A 27,320-nucleotide genomic window follows, 5' to 3' on the forward strand; every position below is an offset into this window, starting at 1 on the left:
AAAACAGCTTTCCAGAAGAGCATTCAAAGACAAGTGTATAGACATTTCTCTCAATAAAACATGCATGCCCTTGCAAATCCCAATAAACAGCAATACGTCTGGTTTCTGGGTTCTTACAGCTGTGGCAATGGTTGCTAGGTCAGAAAAGGTTTACAGCGTTTTATGTTGATGTGAAGTTCAACTTCATGAAGAACTGAAATTAAACTGAGTTTGTTTAAAGCTGCTATGTATTGTGTCATCTCACTAGCAACTCAGTGTAGCGGCACCTCAATAGCAACACCCCAGTTAATCTGAGAAGAGTGCCAAGGGGAAATCTATTTTATATGATCATATTAAATAAACATAACCAAGCTGACAGTAGAGTGGCCACTGGAAAATGTGCCAAAGAGGCTATGATGCCAGGCTATATTATTGTAGCTAAATGAAAATTGGCATTGGTATGCTAACGTTAGGTTCAAAGGCTACACCCAGGAAACCAGCATAACAGTTTGATATTTGAAAATGTTACAAAATAAATGTGCCAAAATATCCATTTCATTACTGTAAGCCTAAGTGTTCTAAAACTAAATTTAATGACATTTAAGTATGAATCACATTTGTTTGCTTTTGGCAAGTGCTTTTATTGGGTGCAGCACAGATCCATTTTTAGTTTGAGGAAATTTGTGTTAAAATTTTTCTAATAAAACAACAAGACATTTTTTTTCTAATAATAGATTACAGCTATGCTTTCAGCGCTATATATACACACACACACACACACATATATATATATATATATATATATATATATATATATATATATATATATATATATATATATATATATTCATTCATTCATTCCTTCATTATCTGTAACCGCTTATCCAGTTCAGGGTCGCGGTGGGTTCAGAGCCTACCTGGAATCATTGGGCGCAAGGCGGGAATACACCCTGGAGGGGGCGCCAGTCCTTCACAGGGCTATATATATATATATATATATATATATATATATATATATATATGTATATATATATATATATATATATATATATATATATATATATATATATATATATATATATATTATTTTATTTATTTTTTTTAATCTCTTTGCCTATAAATACCTCTTTAAACCTACCTTCTCCAAGCACTGGCCACCATCCAACTAGCATTTAAATAAAAGAAGTGAAGGTGAGGCAGTGTAGCACGCTAATGAGAGGCGCTAAGGAGGATAGTACTTTCAGCTCTGGCTGCTGGTGTCAATACCACTGATGCTAAACAACCCGCGGTGAGTATTTTATCAAAGAAGCCGTCAACGGCCTTTAAAAAGCCATAGTGAGAAAATGCTTTTCCTCTGGAGTAATGCTAACAAGTTCACATTTATAGCCTGTAGCTTCTTAGACTCCCTTGAGGGAAACATGGAGCTGTGCAGCTGATCTAAGACCAGTCTGCCAAGGCTGCTTGCCTCACTCTGGGCTGAGTTGGCTAGTGGTTCTTTACACAGACAGTTGTCCAGTAATTGTGGAGCTAAAGCTGCATTTGGCCATTGTTCAGAAGCTAGTGAACAACAACTATAGCTGCCAACTCACAAACACTTCCATTTACGTAGTTTCTTCTTTAACTCAGGAGCTGCCATGGAGGCTTTGGATGTCTTAAGCTTGTAATAGAGCAATAAGACATAAAAAATATTCAACAGTACATACAATAGTTTGAATTCCATGTGGGTGCTAGGAATTCTTTTCAACTTTGTATTGATAGTCTTCAGAGAACACTGTTCGAAACATAAGTAAATCTTTCTGAGATGACAATGCAATTCAAGGCAAGTGGAAAGCTGTTGAATTATGCAGTCAAGAAACTTTATCTAATTGACCACATAAAAGCTATTGTTACTTACTATCTTAGCCTCATAGCTCCAGTGTAAAACCAAAGAAGCAAACTTCAAACACAAAATTTATCTTGGCTAAGTGACAACAGCTGAAGGGAAATATTCTCCAAATTATAGCTTGAAGATAATGGAACCATGGAAACGTACCCAGCACTGAGAGCTCACAGGAAGCTGTAACATTTTCATTTTTGTTGTGTGCCACACAGCTGTAGGTGCCGGAATCATCATCTGTCACACTGCTGATCAAGAGGTTACTGCCACCAAGCAGAGAGTACTTTCTCGATCTGAGAGACAGAGAGAGAGAGAGAGAGAGAGAGAGAGAGAGAGAGAGAGAGAGAGAGAGAGAGAGAGAGAGACACAGAGAGAGAGAGAGAGAGAGAGAGAGAGAGAGAGAGAGAGAGAGAGAGAGAGAGAGAGAGACACAGAGAGAGAGAGAGAGAGAGAGAGAGAGAGAGAGAGAGAGAGAGAGAGAGATAGTGAAACATAATCCTAGTTCAGCTGAAGGCAAACCACTCAATGGAAAAATTGAGACTGAATCTAGATCTTGAATCTCTTACCAAAATTTGGATATGAATCATTTAGGACTACTGTATTCCATAGCACCTGATACAAAATGTAGAATGTAATACAAGATGGACATGGACGACAATTGCTCACCAGAAAAGCCAGAGTAGAAAGAGGTGGTTTGAAAGTCATATGAAGATAGGCAGCCATTATAAAACAGACAAGAGTTAATCATGTGTTGCTCCTAATAATTTTAGTAGACTTGCCACATAATAAATTCTTTCAACTCAGCCTTATAGGGACATTTAGGGAAAATAAGCTTTCAACCAATTTGTAACACTATAATTATCCACTTATAATAATTTCCTGTCAAGTTAACTTCCTCTCTTTTAAAATACTAGTCATTCGGAATGCTAATTTCATTAATCATCAACTCCACTGATGCTAAATTAATTTGACTTCTTCCTGAGGTGAATGCGGATTCCAGAGTGAACTGAACTATCCATGTGTGTGTATTGGCACTTTTCTACTGCATGATACCTACTCTACTTTGCTAAACTTACTTTTTGGTCCCTCTTACATTGTAGCTTTTCTATTAGTACAGCTCCTCCCTGAAATCTAGTTGGTGATGTTGAAGTCTCTCAATAGAACTGCAGCCTTTGGAAATCACAACAATGACAGTGGTTCTTTACTTATCATACATTTGTGTGTTGGATTTTTTTGGAGCAGAACACAGTTCCACGTATCACTTCAGAAGATCAGAAGAGTTTTTTCATTCCTTGATGGAGTGTTCAGCTCTTGCTGGAGTCTTTCTTTTGATCCAAGGAGCATTTGAAGCCCTTCAAAAGACCCTGACATAATTTATGCTGCTGTTGTGATTCAGATTGAAAAAAAAACAGTGATCTCTGATCTAGCTTGGAAATTTTACAGATGATGAGTTTGTGCTGGATGTCTGCATTTTGTTGTGCAGTTTAATTCCTCAATTTGTATGGAACCAGAAAAGAGCAGATACTAAAAGGTATACCTGGTTCCAGTTACCTAAACCAAATTTGCCTAATGGAGCCAAGTAGAGTCGAGTAGGTACCATGCAGTGGAAAAGCACCATAAGTGTGTTTAAACAGTGTAAACAGACATGCAACAATATAAAAAACAAAGTGAAAGAATAGGCCAAAGGGCATAATTCTGTGATAAAAGCTGGGTAAAGATTTGAGTGAGACTCACCTGCTCTGGATCATCTCACTGCCCCTCATCCAAAAGAAGGAGGGGGTGGGGAACCCAGAGGCGGAACACTCCAGAATGGCATCTCGGCCCTGGAGAGTCGTGACCTTTGCCGGCCTCTGGAGGAAAACCAGGTTCCTCATCACTCCGGGCTCTACACACAACAAACACAGACATTATATTCAGACACAAACATGGCTACACAGTGTTTAACACACCCACAGAACCAAACATTTTTCGACTAGTGTTTCAGCAATAACATATAAAGAGATAATTGCAGAACTTTTGACACAATGACACTAAGCTAGGGACCTGAATGTTGCTCATACAAGCACAATGCCGCTTAACACACTTGCAGGAGAATGCTAACCACCCAGCCATTATATAATCTACCAGATGCAGGCAGTGCACCTTGTGCTGAGTGATGGGCAGGGAAGGGGGGGGGGCAACTGTGCTTCTTTAAACTTGTTACAGAGGGCGGAGGCATGACTGGGGATCAAACTTGACTCAGATCTTCTGATCGTAAGGCCATCACTTAGTTGTGCCACTTCAGCCTGGGACTCAGGAATTTGGTGTTATCAGCAGTGGCTTGTGTGTGTGTGTGTGTGTTGTAACCTGCTGAGAATGGGCTGTGCTCTGCTCTGAAAGTGCTGACAAAAGATTTGATTTTGCCAACATGGTTATCCAGCAGAGCTGATCCTTATTTAGCCCACACTAACACACATACACCGTGTGTGTGCTTCTGAAAGAGACAGCGTATGTGTTTTACTCACACACCAGGGACCCCACCAACCTACTGAAATATAGCCCTTCATCTCCATCCTCAGGCATCTCTCTCTCTCTCTCTCTCTCTCTCTCTCTCTCTCTCTCTCTCTCTCTCTCCTCCAGCTATTTAAATATTATGAGTGTGTGAGTGTGATGCAGTTCACATCAGGTCACAATCACAAGGCACTAGCACAGGGCACAAACACAGGGCACAATCACAGGGCACAAACACAAGGCATAAAAACAGGGCATAAAAACAGGGCATAAAAACAGGGCATAAACACAGGGCATAAACACAGGGCACAAACACAGGGCACAAACACATGGCACAAACACATGGCACAAACACTGGGCACAATCACAGGACACGAACACAGGGCACAATCACAGGGCACTCACACAGGGCACAATCACAGGGCACTAACACAGGGCACTAACACAGGGCACTAACACAGGGCACAATCACAGGGCACTAACACAAGTCAAAAACACAGGTCACAAACACAGAGCACAAACACAGGGCACAATCACAGGGCACTAACACAAGGCATAAAAACAGGGCATAAACACAGGGCATAAACACAGGGCACAAACACAGGGCACAAACACATGGCACAAACACTGGGCACAATCACAGGACACTAACACAGGGCACTAACACAGGGCACAATCACAGGGCACTCACACAGGGCACAATCACAGGGCACTAACACAAGTCAAAAACACAGGTCACAAACACAGAGCACAAACACAGGGCACAATCACAGGGCACTAACACAGGGCACTAACACAGGACACAATCACAGGGCACAAACAGACACACACACATAAGAGACACACACATGGTAAAACACAGGGCACAATCACAGGGTACTAACACAGGGCACAAACACAGGGCACAAACACAGGGCACAATCACAGGGCACAATCACAGGGCACAATCACAGGGCACAAACAAAGGGCACTAACACAGGGCACTAACACAGGGCACTAACACAGGGCACTAACACAAGGCACTAACACAAGGCACTAACACAAGGCACAAACCGACACACACACACACATAAGAGGCACACACATGGTAAAACACAGGGCACAATCACAGGGCACTAACACAGGTTACAATCACAGGGCACAATCACAGGGCACTAACATAGGTTACAATCACAGGGCACTAACATAGGTCACAAACACAAGGAACAAACACAGGACACAAACAGACAGACACAAACACACACACACACATAAGAGGCACACACATGGTAAAACACAGGGCAGAAGTAGTAATGTTCTCAAGTCAAGTTCTTGTCCCCCTGTGTTCTGTGGGTAACATTCATTTCTAACAGAACTTATATTGATCTGCAAATGCTGCTTAGCACTGAACTAACAGTGGGACACATTAACTTTTAAACTCATTAGAGTGAACCCATCACTCCAGGGAACCCAGTTCCACAGCTCCCCAGCCCAGTGACGAGGGATGTTAGGTTCATATGCAGCTGCTCCATTTAGTGAATGTTTAAGAGCATTTACTCAATTATTTTCTTCTATGAAGCTACCGTGTGTGTGTGTGTGCGCATGCATATGAGAGAGTGTGGGTGTCTATGTATGTGTGTTGCTCATTCACACTGCAAAGCTGTCACAGGTGGCAGTGAAAGTGCAATCCTCAGAAGTAGAAGCAGTGCTAAAATGGGGCTGTGTGTGTGTGTGTGTGGGAGTGCGTGTGTGTGTATGGAAGAGAGGTGAGCAGTTTAATGCATTCTTGTTCACGGCGAGAAGAATCAGGGGATCACACACACACACACACACACACACACACACACACACTCATGCACACACACTCATGCACATACACACACACCCCACCAGCTGTCACAGCATTAGCTACAGAAAAGGGGCTGTGGCCGCCAACAAACCCTGTGTCCTAATACTTATTCATGCTGCTGTAAATCCTGGATCCTGAGCTGGAGTCTCAGAACCTGCAGCTTTGTAGTTTCCCCCTAATACTAGAACTGTAGGATATGGGGTGAATACTAATGCAACTGTAAATTAGTGTCCTCCTCCAAACATTCTGAGCTTTAGTGGCACTCTGCTCGAGTCAGTTTGAAAAGATGTGATGATGATTTATGTATCTTGGACAGGGGATTGAGAACCTTATTGCAAAGTAGCCTCTGTGATAGGTCAAGAGTTCAATTCACTCTGATTTGTTAGAGGCTCATTATCATATTTAAGCAGGGTGTGAACAGGTTTGCTAAGTGCAGTGCCAAAAAAAGTGAATAGCAGTGGTTATACTGCGCAGCTCTGACTGATACCTATGCCTATTAATGCCATAGTTAGCTTCTTCGGGTTTACACTGTAGCTACACACTTATAAGTAACTGAAGCAAACACCGCCAACTTACATCACTGATGGAGTTCTGAAGTAATTTGATTCAACCAAAATTATTTTACTAACTACATAACTGTGTCACTAAGCAGCTGCTGCTGAACATAAACTGAATCCCTGGGCAAGACTCCTTACATTGCACTGGCCTACATCTGCACCATGATTAAAGCTTCTACATCTGGCTAAAGCCATAAAGCTAAATGTAAATATGTGATGAGCACCATCAGAAACCAGTCGAGTCCGGCTGAGCTGAATTAAACAAGCATCGAATGTCTGAGTAGAACCATGCCGGAGTGACTCTTATCTTTACGAGCAGGAAGCGCAGAGGCCTACTTTGTGTGCAAACAGATAAAAATGGGCTTCACGCAAGCACCAGATGTGAAATGTGATCTTTAAGCAGCGTCTAACTAGCAGGAGATTGATGAAATGCATCTGGCTCATGCAAAACCTGCACAAATAAAGGAAGACGGGCGCTGATGGGAGACATTTGTCTCAATCACTGAGCACTGATGGAACAGTGTCAGCTCACATATGGTTAACCTACACCCAGGAGGACAGGATAACTCCCTAAGACTCTTCCACTCACTCTCACTAGCTCTGTCTGGGACTGCCACATACTACTGCTAGGACAGCTGTGATAACCTCATTAGTGCTGCTACTGGGACTGCTACTCTTACTGGAGGCAGCCATGACCTAATGATGAGAGTAGATAACTGGTTCGATGCCCATGACCAGCAGGGAAATTGGGGGTGTGGGGTGATGGACAGACACATTTTTTTTATAATGTACAGAGTCAAATAATTGCAAGGTTATGGTTATGTAAACCTTAACCTTCCTCTTATGTTAGGGTCTTGAAAGATCTGTTTTTAGGTTTTATATCCATAAAAGTGCTCGATAAATTTGCTTATTGTGTCAAGACTTTTTGACTTTCTCAGGAACTTCTATTTAAAAAAATATATAATAAAAGAATGTCTTTACAAAATTATATACAAAAAATATCTCTTAAATTAAAATTATGGCTTTTCTGTTGTTAGGGTCAATTTTGACCCAGGTATAATTTTAAATCTGAAAATAAAAACAAGTGCCAAATCTGGAATGAACACACTATACACCAACAGCCTACAGCCAGCTCCTCCTACAACTACTCGAGCTTCAGTTAGGGGCTTCTATCTTTGTCTGTTTCGAAGGAAAGACAGACATGTCCAGACATATAAGGCCCAGTCAGTTTAGAATTTGTGTTTTGCGTTTTGAGTGTACATCTCCAGTTTACAGTCTGCAGCAATGAAAAATTAAAACCAATCCTTTCATGGATAAAGAGGCCAAAAAAGGTAAACAAGAGGTAAAAAAACTGATTGGTTGATGATTAACTGTTTTCAGGGGATCTTATGGCTGATTTAATACATGGGTCAAACTGAGCCATTAACATAAGAGAGTGACAGAAAGCTAACACAGGAGTTACTACTGCTGCTAGTAACTACTAGCACACACACTACTACTGCTACTGTTACTGCTGCTACTGATACTACTGCTACTATTACTGCTGCTACTGATACTATTGCTACTATTACTGCTGCTACTGATACTACTAATAATAAAGCTACTATTACTGCTGCTACTATTACTACTGCTACTGATACTACTGCTACAACTGATACTACTGCTACTATTACTGCTGCTACTACTGATACTACTGCTACTATTATTGCTGCTACTGATACTGCTGCTACTATTACTGCTGCTACTAATACTACGGCTAATATTACTGCTGCTACTGCTATTACTCTTACTGTTACTACTGACTGCTACTACTGCTAATGTTATTGCTGCTCCTGTTACTGGTGCTACTGTTACTACTGCTACTGCTAATGGTACTGTCATTCTTAAGGATGTGACTTCTACTGTTACTAATGCCTCAGTTACTGCTACTTTAACTACATAAACACTAAATCCGAATTTATAGAAGCCTGTTTATAACTACAATTTCTAGACATGCAATTATAATTATTATCACTATTCCAATTAGTGATGGGAATTTCTGCTCTTTTGGCTCGGCTATTCATAAAGAGACGGCTCTTTCGGCTCCTAAATGGCTCTTTGTTTTACCACTTATTTCCACTGGTGCAGAACAATATTACCTACATTTTACATGACTATATGGACAAAATATTATTGTTCAATATTAAAAATAATACATAATGTTGCAATGGCCAATTGTTTTTATGGCTGTCTTGTAATAACTCACTGACTGCACTCACACATTAAATTGTATAAATAACTGGATTTTTATTTAAACACCTTAATAAAAAAATCACTTGTAAACTCTGAAATATAGCCAATGGAACCCAAAAGGTAGTTAATACAAAATAGTTTATTAAATTAAATAATCATCCATTTCTGGGTAATAAAATAAACAAATACTCTGTAAAAGTGCAAAACAGCAGCATTCAACGGTAGTGATTAAAACAACCACAATTGTCAACAAACATTTAACTGATTTAACATTTTCTTTGAACCGGTTCCTTCGCGACCGACACATCACTAATTCCAACTACCCATATTAGTGTAAGCCCTATCTCATGGACTTTCTAGGCCTTGCAAGAAATTGATGAAATGTGAAGAATGCGATGAAACTGTGAAATAAAACAAGCACACATGGTGTTGTTGATGCTTTGCAGCAAACAGTGCCCCCCTAAGAGAAAACAAGATGATAAGTTTTCAATCATCCACCATAACTTCAATAAAATTCATGAAACTCTCATTTCTAGACTCACCGGGTAAAACCCTGAGGTCAGCGTCGGTGCCAGTCCGGGAACTTCCTGGGTTCTCAGCTAGGCAACGGTATGTGGCAGAGTCCGGTGGTTGGACCCTGCTGACCTGCAGTGAGCCAGATGGCAAGACCACTACCCGGCTGTCCTGGTCAAAGGTCACAGGCAGGTCCACACGGTTCTTCTGCCAGCGGACCACCGGCATGGGCTCTCCGGTAACTTCACACCTAAGCAGAGCCGTGTCACCCATAAATGATGAGACAGACTCAGTAGGGACCACCACCCGTAGAGGACCTGAGAAAGAACAGTGGATAGGGCCATCAGAAAATGTACATATGGCTTTGCAAATTGGATGAAGGTTTCAAAGAGTGCATTTTCAGTACTGAACCATATCATCCACATCTCTAACATAAAGAAACCACCCTTTTAGACAGCAGGGAACTCTTAAAGGGGAACATCAGTGCCTGGTTCCTATATTTTTGTGTAACAATGTCAATTATTCACAAGATAACTCAACATTAACATATTTATAATAAATTATAATAACATGCTATTCATGTGTTGATAATGTGTTATTATCATATTACTAAAGAAATCTTTTGTTAATTTTAATTAAACTAAGACACCAGGGTGTAAAACTGTGTGTAGGTCCACAGGAGTGCACTGACCCCACTTGGACACAACAGAAGGTCAAGATTTAAATCGCCAAAAGACACAAAAACCATTCAAGTTCAATATAAAATATCAATTTTACACTCCTCTCTCACCCTACAGGTTAGCCCCTCCTCCCCCCCATACACACACTCAGCCCACAATACAGTGTATGCAAATGAACACACAGAAGCCAAGCTTTGGGTCTGGGCTCCAAATGCAGTGTAGCATTAAGCAAGCCCACTAGGGAACTCCAATTATTTTCTAGCCTGTGCAAATGAAGTCTGTGGCCCGAGTCAGAGACGCTGGTTGTTATTGGTGTGATTATTGTCAACATTATACCCCTAACTGCCTCCAATTATATCCCAGGATCCACGGAGGCCATGTAGCATTCACGGGAAAAAAAAAAAAAAAAAAAAAAGAATAAAAAGGCATTCCAATCTGCAGCCGCACACAAACCCTCATTAGTCCCCTAACCTAATCTATTTCAGCAAGCGAAGGGAACAAATGAGGGAGTAAGGGGCATGGCAGTGGAGTATGAAATTGGAACGCTGCCCATATAAATAATATCATATTACAGCAAAAAATATCATCAATCTATGAACTCCATCTAATAAACCCACATTAATCTAAACCACATTAACAAGCGAAGGGTGTAAAGGTCTAGTGTGAACCTGGAGGAATGAAATGAAACAGCTCATATAAATAATGTCATACCATGGCATACTACAGACATCATCGATATATGGAACCTGAGGCCATGGCTAATAGGGTCAAATTAATGTAATCCACTTTAGCAAGTGAAGGGTGTAGGGTCCGTTGTGTAACTGGTGGAATGACATGGAACACAGCCCACATATATAAACATTATATCATGACATGCTAGAGAACTATTTCACTATTTAAATCATTCTGACTAATTCAATAGGGTTACATTAATATATTGCCCATTAAAACAGCAGATGGCTGTAGGGTGTAGGGAGCAGAATGAAATGGAACACAGTTAAATGAGATTACACACCTAATTATATATTATACATATAGGTTTAGGTCGAATCAAACAGAAGTACAATTAAACAATCTCCATTAAGTCAGGAAAGGCATAGTGTCAAGTGTGAAAGAGAAATGAAATGGAATAAGGCACATGGTAAATAATATTTTATAATGGTGTCCCACATAAAACGTCCAATGACTGAAGTCTTAGGCCTCCTTTAGTTTGTAGTGGGTCTAGTGTACAACTAGTGGTTACATAAAAGTGAAGATTGTCCATAGTTATAAACATTGTTATTCCAATTAATAGGATATATTACTAAATATATTTAATTAATTCAAAATTTAAAAAAATAATTCATATTTTGAATTCATGTTCAACAGTAGACCACATTTCAATGATGATGGTATTTACCAATAGAATGAGGGAAATAGTTGTAAAACATACAGACAAACAAAAACAAATAAACAAATAAATAAATAAACAATGTCTGTATATACACACAGGATGCTGGGCAGACACTGCTGGGCTCCATCGACCTGTCACCATGAAGCACTATTATAGCTCTCATACACACACACACACACACACACACACACACACGCTGATCAATACTGACCCCCCAGGTTGTGCACAGCCATCAGAGGCCCCCCTCAGCTCACACTGTTTGTATTAAAACCCTCAGGGAGGCCACCACTCTGTTACAAACACATATACATATCTACACACACACACACACACACACACACACACGCACAACTAATGGTGAATCAATCAGAAGCAGTGTTTGTGTTCTGTTTTCATCAACATTTTGTTAAAAGAGAGAACATGCATAAAAACCACTGTGATAAAAATGACCCTTACAAAGAATTCATTACCATCTTAAATCCCCTCAAATAAATATCTGTGTGTGTTTTTAACTTCAAAACTGTGTGTCAAAAAAAGGCAGCAAATAAAAACACAAACTAAAGAAGGAGAAAACCAGAAGAGAGCACAGGATGAGGGTAGGAGCTGACCATCCCAGGGAACAACTAAGAAATGATGCATTTATCTAAAGAGGGGTCTGAAATGTTCAGACTGTGGTCTTACTGTGGCTATTTCTGAGGGAAAAAATATAAACTTGATGAAGGAAAACTGGAAATGTATGCCTTTATATGTTTGTTTTTTGAGAGTTTATACTTGTATTTTTCTGTAATAGCTCTGGGTTAATTTAGGCATTAAGTTCATAACAAACAAACCCTGTGGCTGACCAGACTGGACAGATACATAATGTGTGTTCATTATTAATGGTCACAAGAATTCAAATGATATCGTGACCCACTTTTCACTGCCCACTTGTGGCAAATTTACAACCTGCTTAATGTGAGTGAGTGAGTGAGTGAGTGAGTTACAAGCCACTTCTATGAGACAGCCTAGATCTAAAATCTGTATTAATCCATAGTAACAGCTCCAATATTTTGTTATACTAATATTGATATTAGTATGGACATTTTATCAGTCAGCACTGATTTTAGTAGTAACAGCTTTAGCATGGGGCTGATTTACACTCATCACTCTTCCCTTATCTTAGAGGATTCTCTTTGTCTTTCATTTCAGCTGCTTTCTCTGTCTTTTTCTTTCTATCCTGATAGTGAACAGCTGCCACTGTTTACTCGGCAACACACACACACACACACACACAGACTGCAGCTTTGATTAATCTCACACACCCTATGTTTAATCTGTGGCCCGAAGAGGAAAAATCACAAACACACACACACACACACACACACACACACACACACACTGATGTTCCCTGCGCAATATGTGCCAGAAAGCATGTACACACATGTATACACACATACACACCTTGACATACGGACAATGAGCTCATTAGCTTATGCACACACTCATCTTACTTACAACACACTTTGAAATTGAAAACACACAGAATACATCCATAATACACACAACTCATACATTTTCACCCAGCATCTCAAACACACACTCACACCGAGCCTGGGAAGATATTTTATACTATTACATAGTCAAGATACATGGGAAGACTAAGTCACTAAAGCTCCACTTTGGGGACAGCCATTGCCTTAAAGTTAGACAAGTGAGGTTGAAACATGAGGGTCTCTGGTTCAATTCTCAGATGGGATCTGAGGTACTGAGTTGGTTGGCAACCCACTGCTCCGTTATTGTGCCCCTAGTGTGTGTGAAGAATTCCTCACCAGTGTGTGTTTGTGTGTTCACTGTCTGTTCTCACTTCTCTATTCTGTTTTTTGCCAGTTAACAAATGCCAGTAAGTGATGGGGAGATGAGGAACATCCTGCCCACCGAGAGACAGACAGCCAATGGATGCAAGCTCTCAAAAGGCTGTGTAGCAATTTCTAATGTTAGCTTAGCATCATCAGCACCAAACTAAGGAACATAATTCTGACACTAAATATGTTTTAGGAGTGTTTGAGTTGGAGTTGAAATTGTACTTTCTAACTATCAGTCCTACCTCAAAGCTAGGCTTCTTGGTGCAGCCTATCACAGTAAAGTACAGTGAGAGGGCGGGACTTCTGACTAGGACACACCCACACTGAAATAGTTGGAGATGAACCAGTCGGTGTCTTTCATCATCATTGCTCTGAGACAACGTCATGAAAAACAAATCGAACCTCAACCTCACGACAACAAACCAAACCTGAAAAAGTGAATCTTTACGTCTTCAATATAAACACACTGAGTCTCACGGCACACAAAACACAAGGACACCACCAGGAAAGAGGACATTGTTGAGCGGCCTCAAACTCCTCAATTAAAAGGTGTGGAGAGCGAGAGTAAGAAATTAGAGATGAGAGGACAATGAGGACAGACCTACTATTAAATAAAAACTGATTAAAGTTCCATCATAATGATGTCGACCCTCAAAATACAACTCCACCCTTTCAAGATAATCAACACTGATGGAAAATAAAATACCTTCCATGTAAACAATGTCTATCAAACAAACAACAAAGTCACATTCTCACTAACCAAGCAACGTCTGACCTTGGTCAAGATGGACACCCAATCAATTCTTTATTACATTACAAAATAAAAGTATGAATCACTCAATCATAGGTTTTCTTGAGCTACAGAGCACATGCTTAAAAAATTCTATCACGGGAGACCTGAAAGCAGTGAGAGCAGCTATTTGCACTTCTAAAAGAGACGATATTTATAGGTGAGTGCAAAACAGTGAATACTCTTGGATCATTATTATTTTTCTATGTGAAAATAATTGCACATTCTATCTGTAAGAAAATTAATTTTAATACAAAACATCTGGACACTTGGATATTACAGAAAATAGGACATATATTTACTTAATTTGGTAGACACTCAAGGATAAATACTACCACACTATTACACTATTTCAATAAAATTCCTAATCAAATTCACATGATAAAGAATACCACACTACAGTAGCAGTCTCTTAGCCTGAAACCTGTAATTACCTTCTCATCTGTCCAAAACCACCTGGATGCTGCTATCCCAGCTGTCAATCACACAGCCACAGAGACCTCCATCATACGCCTTTCAGATCAACTGAGCATCCATCATAAAAGACATCTCACAGAGCCTGGGCTTTATCATGTAGCTTTTTGTTAGCATGCTAACAGTTGATGTCTCTTTTGACCAGAGTGGACGTGGATATGAAACAGATTCTATCAGCCACTAGAGCGCATTGGTTTTTCTCAGAAGTCATGGTTCCAAATTGTGATGGACAATTAGCCAAGACAGCTTAACGACAAACAGAGTTGGCTAAATGAGAACAACTATTCATCATTGTCAGAACAAAATCCCACACTTTCATTTTTGAAATTTTGTATTGTTCCATAATTTAAATTCAAGTGCTGTTTACATCCCAATTGACCAATGGATCAATGGGATCATTCCAAAATTAAATTACAAAAATATCAGATATCAGACTACCTTAATTAAAGTAGTAAATAAATTAGTGACATGTATGAGGTGTTTAGCTGTTGCTGGAATATTTGGTGATGAATTTGGATTTTAATGTTGCACCATTTTGCAGATGGTTCCAAAACAGTTTGGTTCCAACAACAAAATTATAATATAACATTATGATCAGTATGATAGCATATGTCCATCTTCTAAAGTCAGTGCTAATAAGCTAATTATTTCTTAGTAACAGAGATGACTAATTTGATTTTTTTTTTAATTTAACTTTTTTGTTAGCTTAAATGTGAAGTGTCTGTGTAAACACACTGAATTTAAATTACATGCACTACACAGTATATATATCTGGACTCTTGGTCCAGTCAAGGTTAATAGTCCAATGTGTTAAAACAGCAATATTCAAAAAGTTAGCTTGAGAGTGTATAAAATGTGTGAAAAATAACTACCTAATTAACAGACCATAATGTATATTAATATTGAATTGAAATAAAATTCACTACAAAAACTACAGTGGCGGTACCATCCCTACAATTCTGTGGAAAGAAAAATGGGAACATGCCAACAAATAAAAAAAAGGTAAATTAGAAGAAGTGTTAGCTTAACAGCATACTGACGGTATGTAAACCTATCTGGGTAATAATGTTATAAAATATAATAGTACAACATGGTAATTAGATAGAGAAGAGATTAGAAGGCAGACCTTAGGAAACAATACAGCTGGCATCTAGTCAGAGCTTAAAATCATGTGAAACTTAACAAAGTACAGATAAGGCTAATTAGCCACTGTGTTCTGACTGATTGGAAAACAACAAGGCAATATTTTTCACAGCCTATAATATAACTGATACTGAATAATTGAATATTTTATTGAAAAACTAAACTTTGTTTGCCACTTACATATTGTGCTGCTAATTGGATAAGACTTGTTTAATTCCATAATTAGCTTCATTAGTTTAGCACCAGTGCTAACATTGCTATCAAACAGTAGGAGTGTATAATTACCTAATTAGTATTTGTAAATACATGCTAAAATCTTCATATATACACTCCAAAACACATCAGTAAGCTTTGTAATTGTAAGTAAAATTGAACAGACTCATCATATTTGCCACTTAATCTCAAACAGTAGCTTATCCTACACATAACACCCTGCCTTCTGACACTACGACAGATTCTATAGTAACATCTTGTGTAGTGCTACAAAAATGTGCCAAGGAAAATGGTTCTTACCAATCCTTACCAAGGAAGGCTATTTGTGTGCCTACTGACTTTCATTGTTTGTTAGCAACATTAGCCTCATAGCTGTAGCTCGAAAGAAGCATGATTTGAATGGCTTGTCGACAGCAGCTGATGTCAGTGGAAAACTGGGTAAAATTCATTGTCTAAGAAATATGTCTTCTCTATTGAATCATATATTCTTCTGCTTAAAAAAATAGATGGTTAAGAAACAAATGTGTTTTTAACATACTGAAAAGGCATCTTAGCTTTGAAGTGTATGGATATAACCCACCTGGCTGAGAGTGTGTGTCCCATATATTAAAGTTGAATGCCATCTATTCAGGTTGTGTCCTGGACAAAACAACTGTTCTCGCAATCCCATGGCACAACACTAAGCAGAATATAGTTTTTCGACCTCTGTAAAATGCACGCCTTCTGTCACCATCTGCAGAGCTGTACTTTTCTTATTCATTTTTTCAAGCCCACGCTGAGGATATCAACATATGGCCATGTTTTTTTTTTTGTTGTTGTTGTTGTTGTTTTTACTTTTCTTGGTATAGTGTATTGTTTTCTTAATTTGAAAATGGTGGAGTACTTTTACAGACCCACCTCTCTTGGCCACCCAGCACTCCACACCTACGACAGGAAAACCAATCGCATTTGTCTTAATATTTCAAGCGCAGTGGAAATCTCTGCATCTCGCTGGTGTGAGGTGAGTCCTCCTGGGTGTGTGTGGGAGGAAATTCAGTTGTGTGTTCCCACAACTTCATTAGGTTGCCCTGATTTAGTAGGTGTCCGCATGCAAATGAACTAAAAGTGCTCCTGAATCAAATTAGCAGCAGAGAGAAAAATGGAGCACTGGACCTGGAGAGCTCTCTACAGCTCCAAAACGGAGTGAGGGAGAAGACAGAGACAGAGATAGCGAGAGAGAGAGAGAGAGAGAGAGAGAGAGAGAGAGATAGAGATAGAGATAGAGAGAGAGAGAGAGAGAGAGAGAGAGAGAGAGAGAGGCAGACAGGAGAAACAAAGATGAAAATATACCGAAACCAACAGCTGCTTTTAATTTTAATGAGGACAAGCGTTTGCATGTTGTGTTGAGGGAAGAACTGCTTAGACTGAAACGTGGGCACTGCCAAAGAGAGAAAGCTAAACTAAAGAAAGCCCACAAGGTAGAGGATTAAACATCGAATCAAGCTTCAAATATGGGTTCAAAACTAGCTGTTCAACATCAAACATTTGTAGCTAGCTACAGGCAGCCTTGTACAAATTGTTCCCAGAATGTGTACAGTGTTTACTAAATATAGTTTGTATTCATAAATATGTGCTATTTATATTTGTTTATGTTCCTGTGACTTTCTAGTAAGTTCAGTGAGAACAATCAGCTTCAAAACGTCCCATAAACCTTACCCTAAACATGTCCATGAATTTAACCTTCAACCTAACACTACTGCTGCCTTCTATTTCCCCTCTAAGTCGGATGTCGGAGCTGGGAATGATGTCACACAGAAGCTGACCGTGTTCCTGTAAGTCATTCAGAAAACCATATGCCCTAGTTTTTCATTGTTAGCTTGTTCACAATTAGTGTTGTGAGCAAACCAAGATGATATTAGTGCATTTTGTGATATTTTACACATCGAAACACCACACATTTTACACACTGTTGATATCTGGGCAGCTGAATATGTTGGGTTCTGAATTTGGGTTGATGTGGCTCCCTCTACTTTCCAAGTAGGAAACCCATCTTATGGACAGATGCTCTAGTTGAAATTTGGAAACTTGGAACTTGACAATTCCGATATCAGAGCTCAAATGGAATACAGCATAAGCTCCAAAATCGTAGAAATTGTGCAGTTCCCTTCTTGTTTAATGCCATCGCTGACACATAACCTTAAAATGGCTCTTCTATGGCATTTCTCTGAGACAATTATATAGCATGTTTATTTGTAAGAGTAATTATGTGTTATTTTTTGGAGATATTGTTGAGACTGGGACTTGGGCTGAACCCGGGTAGAATAGCCTTGGACTATTTTCACAATTTTATCACAATTCCAGCTCCACTTCGGTAGGTCTTGACCTTCGCTGAGGGGCAGAAATCTATATTTTCCAACTGTGTTGAACATTACAGCAAGCAGGTGTGACACCAGTGTTCCAGGACTTTAGCGACTTTATCTTTCCCCTTCACTCCCTCGCTCTCTTTTTCTCTCTGGCTCAGCACATTGCTGCCTTTTCTGCTGAACGCAGACAAAAACGATTAACATAACAGACTGGCTGCTGAAGGCAGAGGCGATGATGAAGGGCATTAGTGGAGGTATGGGGTCGCTGAGGGCTGCGAGATGTAAATCTCCCTCTCTCTCTCTCTCTCTCTCTTTTCTTTTCTTTATCTCTCTGTCTCTCTCACCCCATCTCTCTAATCATTACCCAGAGCTCGTAAATTCCAGCCAACGCAGACATTTGCCATGTTCAGCAATACAATTCATAGGAGGGTGGAAGGAGAATGCTTTGAATTAGAATGAGAAGATCTAGAAGCCTCAATTTACTTAGTCTTTTTCTGCAAGAAAACACAGAAACACGGTTTGTCACCATTGCCATTTTGCTGTCCCTGAATGACACTGGAATAAATAGGTAAGCTTCTGGAAGCCTCTGTGCCATTTATGCAAGCTAAACATGTTTTGGCAGCACTTTTAACATGGAACAGTAAAGAGCTCGCAAGACCAATAAAAAAAAAAAAGGAGGGAGAATATGTCAGTGTGGACCCGGCATAATCATTTCCTGACATCAGCGCTGTCAGAAGCTCCTGTAAAAGAGGCTTTAGAGATCTTCCACTGCATTTTTCCTAGCATGTGTTTCTGACAAGAATAATTTCAGGGCTTGCTAATGCACACTAGCTACTGGTCTGTCTTGATTAACTATAACTGTACATGGCAAAAGTTTGGTTGAAGATAATACATTCTTTAAATCCAAGGCAAAAGAGACCAACACAGTCACAAGTAAGCTGCCTGCTCTTATGTGGATTCATCAATATTGTACAAAATGAACCATTCTCAGAATTGGCTGTTGTGTATCATTCCCCACACCAGACACAAGATGGTTTCTGTGATTTTTCTTCCAGTTAATTACAGAGAGTGTAAATGGGATCTCAATTAGTGGTCATAAAACAACTGTAAATCACAACAAATAATAACATAGGAATGTCCAAAAATTTCTGAGGTGTTCCTTTTTGTACAACACCAATTCCAAAATAGTCAGGACATGGTCTAAAATGTAAATAAACATAAATAAAACCAGATTGCAATGATTTGCAAATCTCATAGACCCATATTTAATTTACAATACAACATAGAATTCAGATCAGATGTTGAAAGTGAGAAATTTTACCATTTCATTTAGATCTTTTTTGGTACAAAATTATGGGACAAGAGGCAACAAAAGGCTCGAAAATATGACTACACAGCTTTAACAATGGGGACTATTTTGCCATATAATAGCTTATGTAACAAATCAACAATGTTTGTGTATATAAAATATACATTTAAGGTAAAACCTTCTGTAAAACAATGTATTAATATTCATAAAATTAGTTTATACTACCACAGACTCAGCCTTCAGTCTCCAAGGAACTATGGAACATAAATAGTGGGAACACTGGTTAGGGGAACTCCAACCTGGTGGAACAGGATGGCTTTGCATTTAAGGGAAGGCATACCTTGCACCCTGTGAATCCCGTAATCTCAAGAGATCATAATCAACATGAGGCTTGATGTTGGGAAACAATCATCTACCAAGAGCATACTCGGTTTGTACAACACTTATATAGGTTATCTCTGTTCAAATTCTGAGTTACAGGTGTTTTTCCGGGTCCAGGGGCTAGATCTGCTGTTGCATAAGCAGATGAGTGCCTCTGTGAAAAATAGCTTCTCCAGAATGTAGCATTTGAAATCAAAGCATTCTTAGTGACTTAAATGTGAAAATGTGAAACATGTACAAGATTACAAAGTATTGCATTAGATGGGAGCTATGTTTTAGAGCTGTACTTTCAAACCATTATGATTTGCAACTAGAGACCCCTGTTTTTAAGCAGACAAGCCAGCACTGGTCAATAAAACAGCAGCAGGAACAACAGCTTAAAAACATGCCAGTGAATCATTACTTGGCAGGTAAGGCCAGTATTCAAATGGTTCCCAGTATATTATATATATATATATATGTATATGTATATGTGTGTGTGTGTGTGTGTGTGTGTGTGTGTGTGTGTGTGGAAATCTGAGCTGTGTTTAGATTATTTTTAAATGTCAGATGTGAGGGGTATTTACCTGCAGTGTAATACAAATGTAAACAGATTCATATTTTTTGATTTCAGAGCTGCACCATGAGTGCAGCGTTTTTTCCCAAAAGGAACAGATTTCAGAGTCCACTGTAAATCTAATTAACTACATTTCTGACTTACAATATACTGCATTTGAAACATATTTTCCAGGGTATTACAACATAGAGCACATTGAACTTCATATTAGGAGGGACTTTGGCTTTTGATTGATTTTATATACACACAGATTCTCAAAGAGAAAAAAAATCTTTAGATATCAGAGCTAAGATCAGAGTCCACAGTAAGTCAGATTAGAAGGGGTTTTGACTTGAGTGTTTACATGCAATAAATATGGAAACAAACCATTTGGAGCTTTTAATACCCCCCACCACGTCCTTTTCCTTCTGAGAGCCATCTGAAATTTAATGGGGTTATTTGAAGTGCCATTTGAGAAGACATTGTCGCAGGGGCTGGCACTTTGTTCGGAAATTTCTCATTACAGCTTTAACTGCATACACCTCTTAGCTCTCCTGGCTGATACAACAACTGCAGCCCTCCCAACCCCCTCACCCCCACCACTCGCACCCAACAACCTCTAATTAACAGAGCCCAGGCCTGCTTTAATTATACAGCCATGAGCAGATGTATTTGTGGTGATGGCGCAAATACAATCAGCACAAAATTGAATATTTACACACTCCCTGTCTTCACATTTGCATTTGCTTATCGTGCCCAAGTGCAGGCACATACGTGTTACGTGTCTCTGATTTAAACCCTGAGTACACTGGGGCGAGAACCTGAGCAAAACAAGAGGGTCGTATTCATTTAAGGTTCATTAGTGGGAAATCCAGTTATAGAAATTACCACCTAGGAAATGAGCACCTACTGAGAGACATACTGAAACTAGCACCACTGTTTTTGCTATTGAAAGAACATCTAAAATATATATTGCTTAGCAGTTCTGCAGGGTAAAATTCTATAAGTCTGAAAGCATGTGGACCTGTCAAGTAGTCCTTATTAAGATGAAGAAAAGTATGAACTCACTGCTGTCATATGCTGCTAATGTCACTTGAGGGAGCCTGCTCGGCAGGTGGCTACCTGCTATCACTAGTGCTAGATGCTGCTTATGTTGACTGAGGGAGCGTGTTTTCATGGTGGCCGTTACACAGATTGCAGTCTCCTATCTGTGCCAGTACTTACCATGACTGTTAGTTTAGAAGCCTGTTTTTAACCCAAACAACTCTAACCCCGCAATGAGCGGGGTAGAACACACCTTATATAACCAGCTTTGTAAGTCTTGAATGTCTGAATGCGTCTGTGAGCTCCGTATACCGTTAGAAAGCGCAGATCCTACCGTTTCTAAAAATAGCGCTCTCATTGCGGTGCTGTGAAGCCTCTGGGAGTAATCCAGTGTGAAAAAACACCTAAAAACCAAGGTGCTCCTTCAAAATTTGTGTGTCATATTCGTCATGAAATGGTGTAATTATAATCCCTATTATCAAAAAAGACGACGCTGCGAAGGAACAAACAGACGGCGTTTACTTTCAGTTTCGTTTTGACTCAAATGACGTCATCTCACGCTGTCTCTGGGCAGAAAACTGAGTCATCAGCAAAAACATATTCCTATTATTGATTTATAGGTTTTCAAGGGTTTTTTTTTTTTTTTGTTTCACATCAAATAATAATGCATTAGATTAACAAATATAAACTAAAAAGCTTAAATAAATCTTCATTGTGTATTTGTATCTTTAATAGCTATATGCATAGGGTTCATAGTTAACCCCTGCTGTTTAGTGCCACTGCCACTCTGATCTCACTGCTACTGTCTGTGCTCTTCTGTACTAATTTTTTTTTATAACATGTCTTTGTTCTTTGTGCTGTTTTTGTAAGCAAATTATGTTGAATGTAAGATGTGACTGTAATTTATCATTATTATTATTATTATTATTATTATTATTATTATTATTATTATTTTATTGGAAATGTTAAACACTGTTTTTTTAATAATTTAATTATTAAATATTCCCTGTCTTTTCTTGTTAAATCACCTCTATGTACAAAAAAGAAAACCTATATATAAACAATGATATCAGATTACATGTACATTAAAGTAATGCGTACACCATAATAATAAGAATACACATGATTCCATGTTTCATGAGTCAGTAATATTTCTAGTCAGGCTTCTTTCACCACCTTAATTACCATTCATTGCGCACTCAAGCCCTTATGTGTTAATGCTGTCATTCAGCCAACAACCACAGCAGCATGTCACACTAATTAGTGACTTATTGTGACCTTTGAAACCCTGTTTTGACCCTTTGCAAATTATCAGCTTTTCTATTCCTGTCCACAGCAACAGCACAAATTTGTTACAGGGAGGATGATGTAATAAAGACCTTAATCACAAAACTCCTTTATACAGCTCCCTATACCTATATTTAGCACAAGTCTAGACCAGAATTAATTTCCAAATGGCACTGCAGTTGCCCAGTAAGACTACATTTCATCCATATCCTGAAGCCCAACCATTTCTTTTCACCTTAAGAAAATATATACCTCTATGATTGCCTACGGTAATATAATATTCTTACAGTGAATGCCATCATTCTGAAATATTATAGTACACTACATGTAGCACAGGAGGCTCTATGAAATCTTTTTCACAGTGCCAAGTTGTTTTTTGACCAAAACAAGCCGGGGACAATGGTGTCCAATCTTAAGATTTCAAGCATTTCGGTACATAAACATGTAGTAATTTTAGCATAAAGTTAAGATCATGTGTCCCCCTCTTAATTAATAGTTTTTTAAAAACATCAATATATGCAAAATGAAAAAAAAATGATTTCACAGCAGGAATTCACTCTTACCAAACTTTTTTAATTGCTATGTTCTTCAATTAGATGATGTTACTGAGCTTGGATGATGAAGGTTAGCACATGCTTCTTCAACAACACACAGTCACTGCTTCTTTACAACCTGATACTAAAAATATTATTTGACAGCTCAACATGCTTGAAGGAGAATACTAACAGTTGTGTTTCCAACACTGTTGTGTTTTCCAAAGCAACAGGTGCCCAGATATTGATGAAATTTCAGTTTTATGATTTGTTATGATGTGTAGTTATTGTACGATCAGTGCTGATTTGCTAAATCTATATAAACCGAGTGGCTGTAAAAGAACGTCTATCAGTATACAAAGCCTGGCTTGGTCAGAGGCTAGTAAAGATGGACGGATCTCTCCAGGGACAGCATGATGTGAGCTCTCTGATTCTGGTAATTGATTAGGAAACCCATGACCTTCTGGAAGATGAACAAGGGAGTAGGTTTGTAAGAAGCATTCAAGGTCAAGGGTGAGTGGTAAAGGCAGATGGTAGGGCTAGGGCATAGGGCAACATGGGTCAGCACTTCTAAATTAACTGGACAGTCTTTTTTGCTTCATTAATGTTGCAAATTCCCAACTGTAGAAGGTTTATTAGCAAAATCCATGCTGGGCATTTGAGTGTGAACAGATTGCATTGCAATGACTTTGAATAATACAATATGCACAATATGTACGGACTAGCTACAGAGATAAAAACACACTAAATGTCCCCTTGAAGCTCCAGCAGTAGCCTTCCCAAGTCCAGATGTGTACTCTTCCCCAAGACTAATACATAACTGTACCTACTAACAACCTAAAACATAAACTGCGGAAACAGTGGAACTGAGTTAGCTGCTAGTCAATACTTTATGATGAGACGGGGTGATGTTTGAGAGTCAGAACTAACCCTCCAACTAATGATATCAATGTATTGCAAGTTTTCCAATAACTGCAAAAGAATATCCAGCATTTCAACATAAACAGACCAAAGCAGCAAGCTCTTGCACATGTACTGAGACAAGGCCTACGCCAGAGGCATCTCCAGAAAAGAGAGAACTTCCCATTAGCTGTCAATATGACTCACACAGTGCTACTATTCTGATCTAAAGCCAACAGACTTGTTGATAGTTCACTTTAGCAGATAATACCAGCTTCAGACTGAGGCCAAGCATGTCAGAACACAAGATAATTGGGTCTGAACAACTTCTACACACACTGTTCTCAGTTACACTTGAAAGACCACACCAATCTCATGTGAGAGGGGAAGAAACTGTTTGTATATGTGTTTATGTATGTGTGTTTGGTAGCATTTGCTTAGGTCATTTTTTAATATAATTATTTTTAAAATACACCAGAGTGTAACCAATCCTTTGCCAGTAATTAACTGCTAGAAACTTTAGCAATTTTACCAGATGTTATAGGCTAGGCTAAGATAAGTAGCAAGAGATTGTGTATGGTATTGAAATAACATGGATACCTCAGTTAATGAACAGCTGCAAATAGCAACTGTCTTGTATCATGTTGCTTAACGTTAGCATTGGCAAATGTTTAGTGAATCATTCTTAGGAGTATAGTGACATATAGATGGAGTTAAAGGATTAAATAAACTTATTCCACAAAGACGTTAGCATCAACATTAGCACCATGACATCTATGTAGTATTAGCTAGTAGTCATTCATGTGCACTCATTAATAGCATCATTAGCTTTGGTTTTGCCTTTTGCAGTAGAGTTAACACTGGGTAGAAACAGCAGCAGATCTACTGAAGGACCTAGTAATATCACACAAAGACAGGCATATCCATTAATGTCTGAGACAGAGACAGAAGCCATGAAGGAGGGTCTGTAAATAACATCCACCCCTAAAACACTGCTAGTCTCAGCCACAGACACTCCGCCCACAGGTTGACAGAGATTCTAATATTTTCAGTGCAGTAATCTGGCTTCATTGTCAGTTGCATTCTGATTCGCTCTCTGTACATCCGTGTATACCTACTTCAGTGCATTGATGTGTAATGGTTCTGGTATTAGTCCATTGTGAATCAACTCTATCTACACATCATGCCTAAATATTAAACTTGTGATTGGTCCTTGTGTGTGTCAGTCAAATTACTTTTCCTGTAGTAGAAGGTGCTACTTGGCCACGGTATGTGCCGAAAGGCACCAGACTCTTCCTAGAGAGCCTGGCAATGTGAGACTAAAACCCTGCTAACTTAGAAATTTTGAAGATTGCAAACATTTTAACGTATCATCATTAAATGTTAACTGGGGGATAAATGTGTAAAACACAGACTCAAAAGAAAAAAGCCAGAAAAGAGAGGGAAGTGAGGTAGATGAAAGAGGATAAAGAGAAAGAGAGAGAGAGAAAGGGAGAGAGGTGAGAGAGTGAGAGTGTTCCAAACAGGCAATCTTCAAATCAAGAAAAGAGTCATCCATATTTACAAGTGTTTTCCTTTTTTTCTCTCACACTTTTTCCTTCTCTGTGGGTCCCAGCTTGTGAACAAAGGGAATGCTTATGGACCCCCGGACCATGTCTGATCTGAGCCTGAATAACAGCTCAGAGAGAGCTTGTTTACATTTGCTAAGGACGCTAAAAGCTTCACAAACAAGGGCTAGCCTTCACCAGAGTGCCGTGCCAACACTTATTTTTCACGGCTTCTGACTTTCGAAAGGCACGCATCTCTCTGAGAAAGGGAAAACTTACAAAACACATCTCAGACTTGATCATGGCCCACGTTTGATATGCCTCCCTCTGTGGAATTAATGTAGAACCAAGTCAAATCTTTTTTAAAGGAATATCTTAGAGTCCCTGGGACTTTTCTGGAACATTTAGTTCCTTTCCAAGATAGCGATTCTTCAGCAGATGACTAACTTCAACCTCAGATGTTCCCTCTGCAGAGGAGCTGTCAAAATATTTCAGTAGACAGCCACAAATTTTGCCAGTTGCACTATTTTTGATTGGCTATCACAAATAGGAAATACTAAAACTGACTAAATGCTAGTTACTCACAATGGCAAACAACATGCCATTATCACACTTAACACTACCTGTTCACACCAGAAACCAAAATTCACCCCAAACCTCTTGAAAATGGATTCCATCATTTTATTTGAGAAAGATAGTAATGAGTATACGAGCAGTCATTTCATAGTTTTTCAGCACATGCAACTGTGTTTCTCTGGTGTGTGTTTTTGTTGCAGCACCAGTTGGATCCCGTATATGAACAACGGCTCAGTCATTCACTTCACGTGACAGCAGACAGATCTTAAAAGGAATGAAAACAAAGAAGCACTTAAGTGACATTTTCTCATTAGAATATTTTAAAAGTAACAGTCTTAACAAAATGTCCTCACACCATGTATGCATTCCTTGTAAATCTTGGACATCTGTTCCTCACATGGAGTAAAATACAAAACCAAAAATGTACTTACAGTTGCACACACCCCATAGCCCTGAAATATTCATACTGTCTAGTATCCGTGTGTCTGTCTGTCTGTGATAGAACGTCCCAGTCAGACAGAGACAGTGTCTCGTCTTTGTGTAAAGACGGAGGAGACAGTCACCAGTGAGGTGCCATCATTCACAGCAGGAAAGAAAGAAGACATGAGCTGTAAGTGAAGGAAGTGGTGGGGGGAAAAAGTGGTAGAGAGAAAGATTTAAGCTCAGTGCCAACATGGTGCCCCTCACAGGGTCACACGAATCACAGCACAGGGAGGAAACAGGATTACTGTCTATGGCTGAGAAACTAGGTGCCAGAAACGTGTGTGTGTGTGTGTGTGTGTGTGTGTGTGAGAGAGAGAGAGAGAGAGAGAGAGAGAGAGAGAGAGAGAGAGAGAGAGAGAGAAATTATGCACACA

At 39.2% G+C, this 27,320-nt stretch overlaps 1 protein-coding gene across 1 annotated transcript in view; it reads right to left on the reverse strand.

Moving 5' to 3' along the window:
• dcc (DCC netrin 1 receptor) overlaps positions 1–27,320 on the reverse strand; it is a 276,917-nt gene that overhangs the window by 145,864 nt on the left and 103,733 nt on the right. The window contains exons 3-5 of the mRNA XM_066659309.1: positions 9,505–9,792; positions 3,590–3,740; positions 2,012–2,148 (exon numbers count right to left, since the gene is read on the reverse strand). Of these exons, the coding sequence (XP_066515406.1) occupies positions 2,012–2,148; positions 3,590–3,740; positions 9,505–9,792 (576 nt within the window). The remainder of the gene's footprint in view (positions 1–2,011; positions 2,149–3,589; positions 3,741–9,504; positions 9,793–27,320) is intronic.

This window comes from Hoplias malabaricus, chromosome 2 (assembly GCF_029633855.1).
Source record: "Hoplias malabaricus isolate fHopMal1 chromosome 2, fHopMal1.hap1, whole genome shotgun sequence".
Lineage (NCBI taxonomy): Eukaryota > Metazoa > Chordata > Actinopteri > Characiformes > Erythrinidae > Hoplias > Hoplias malabaricus.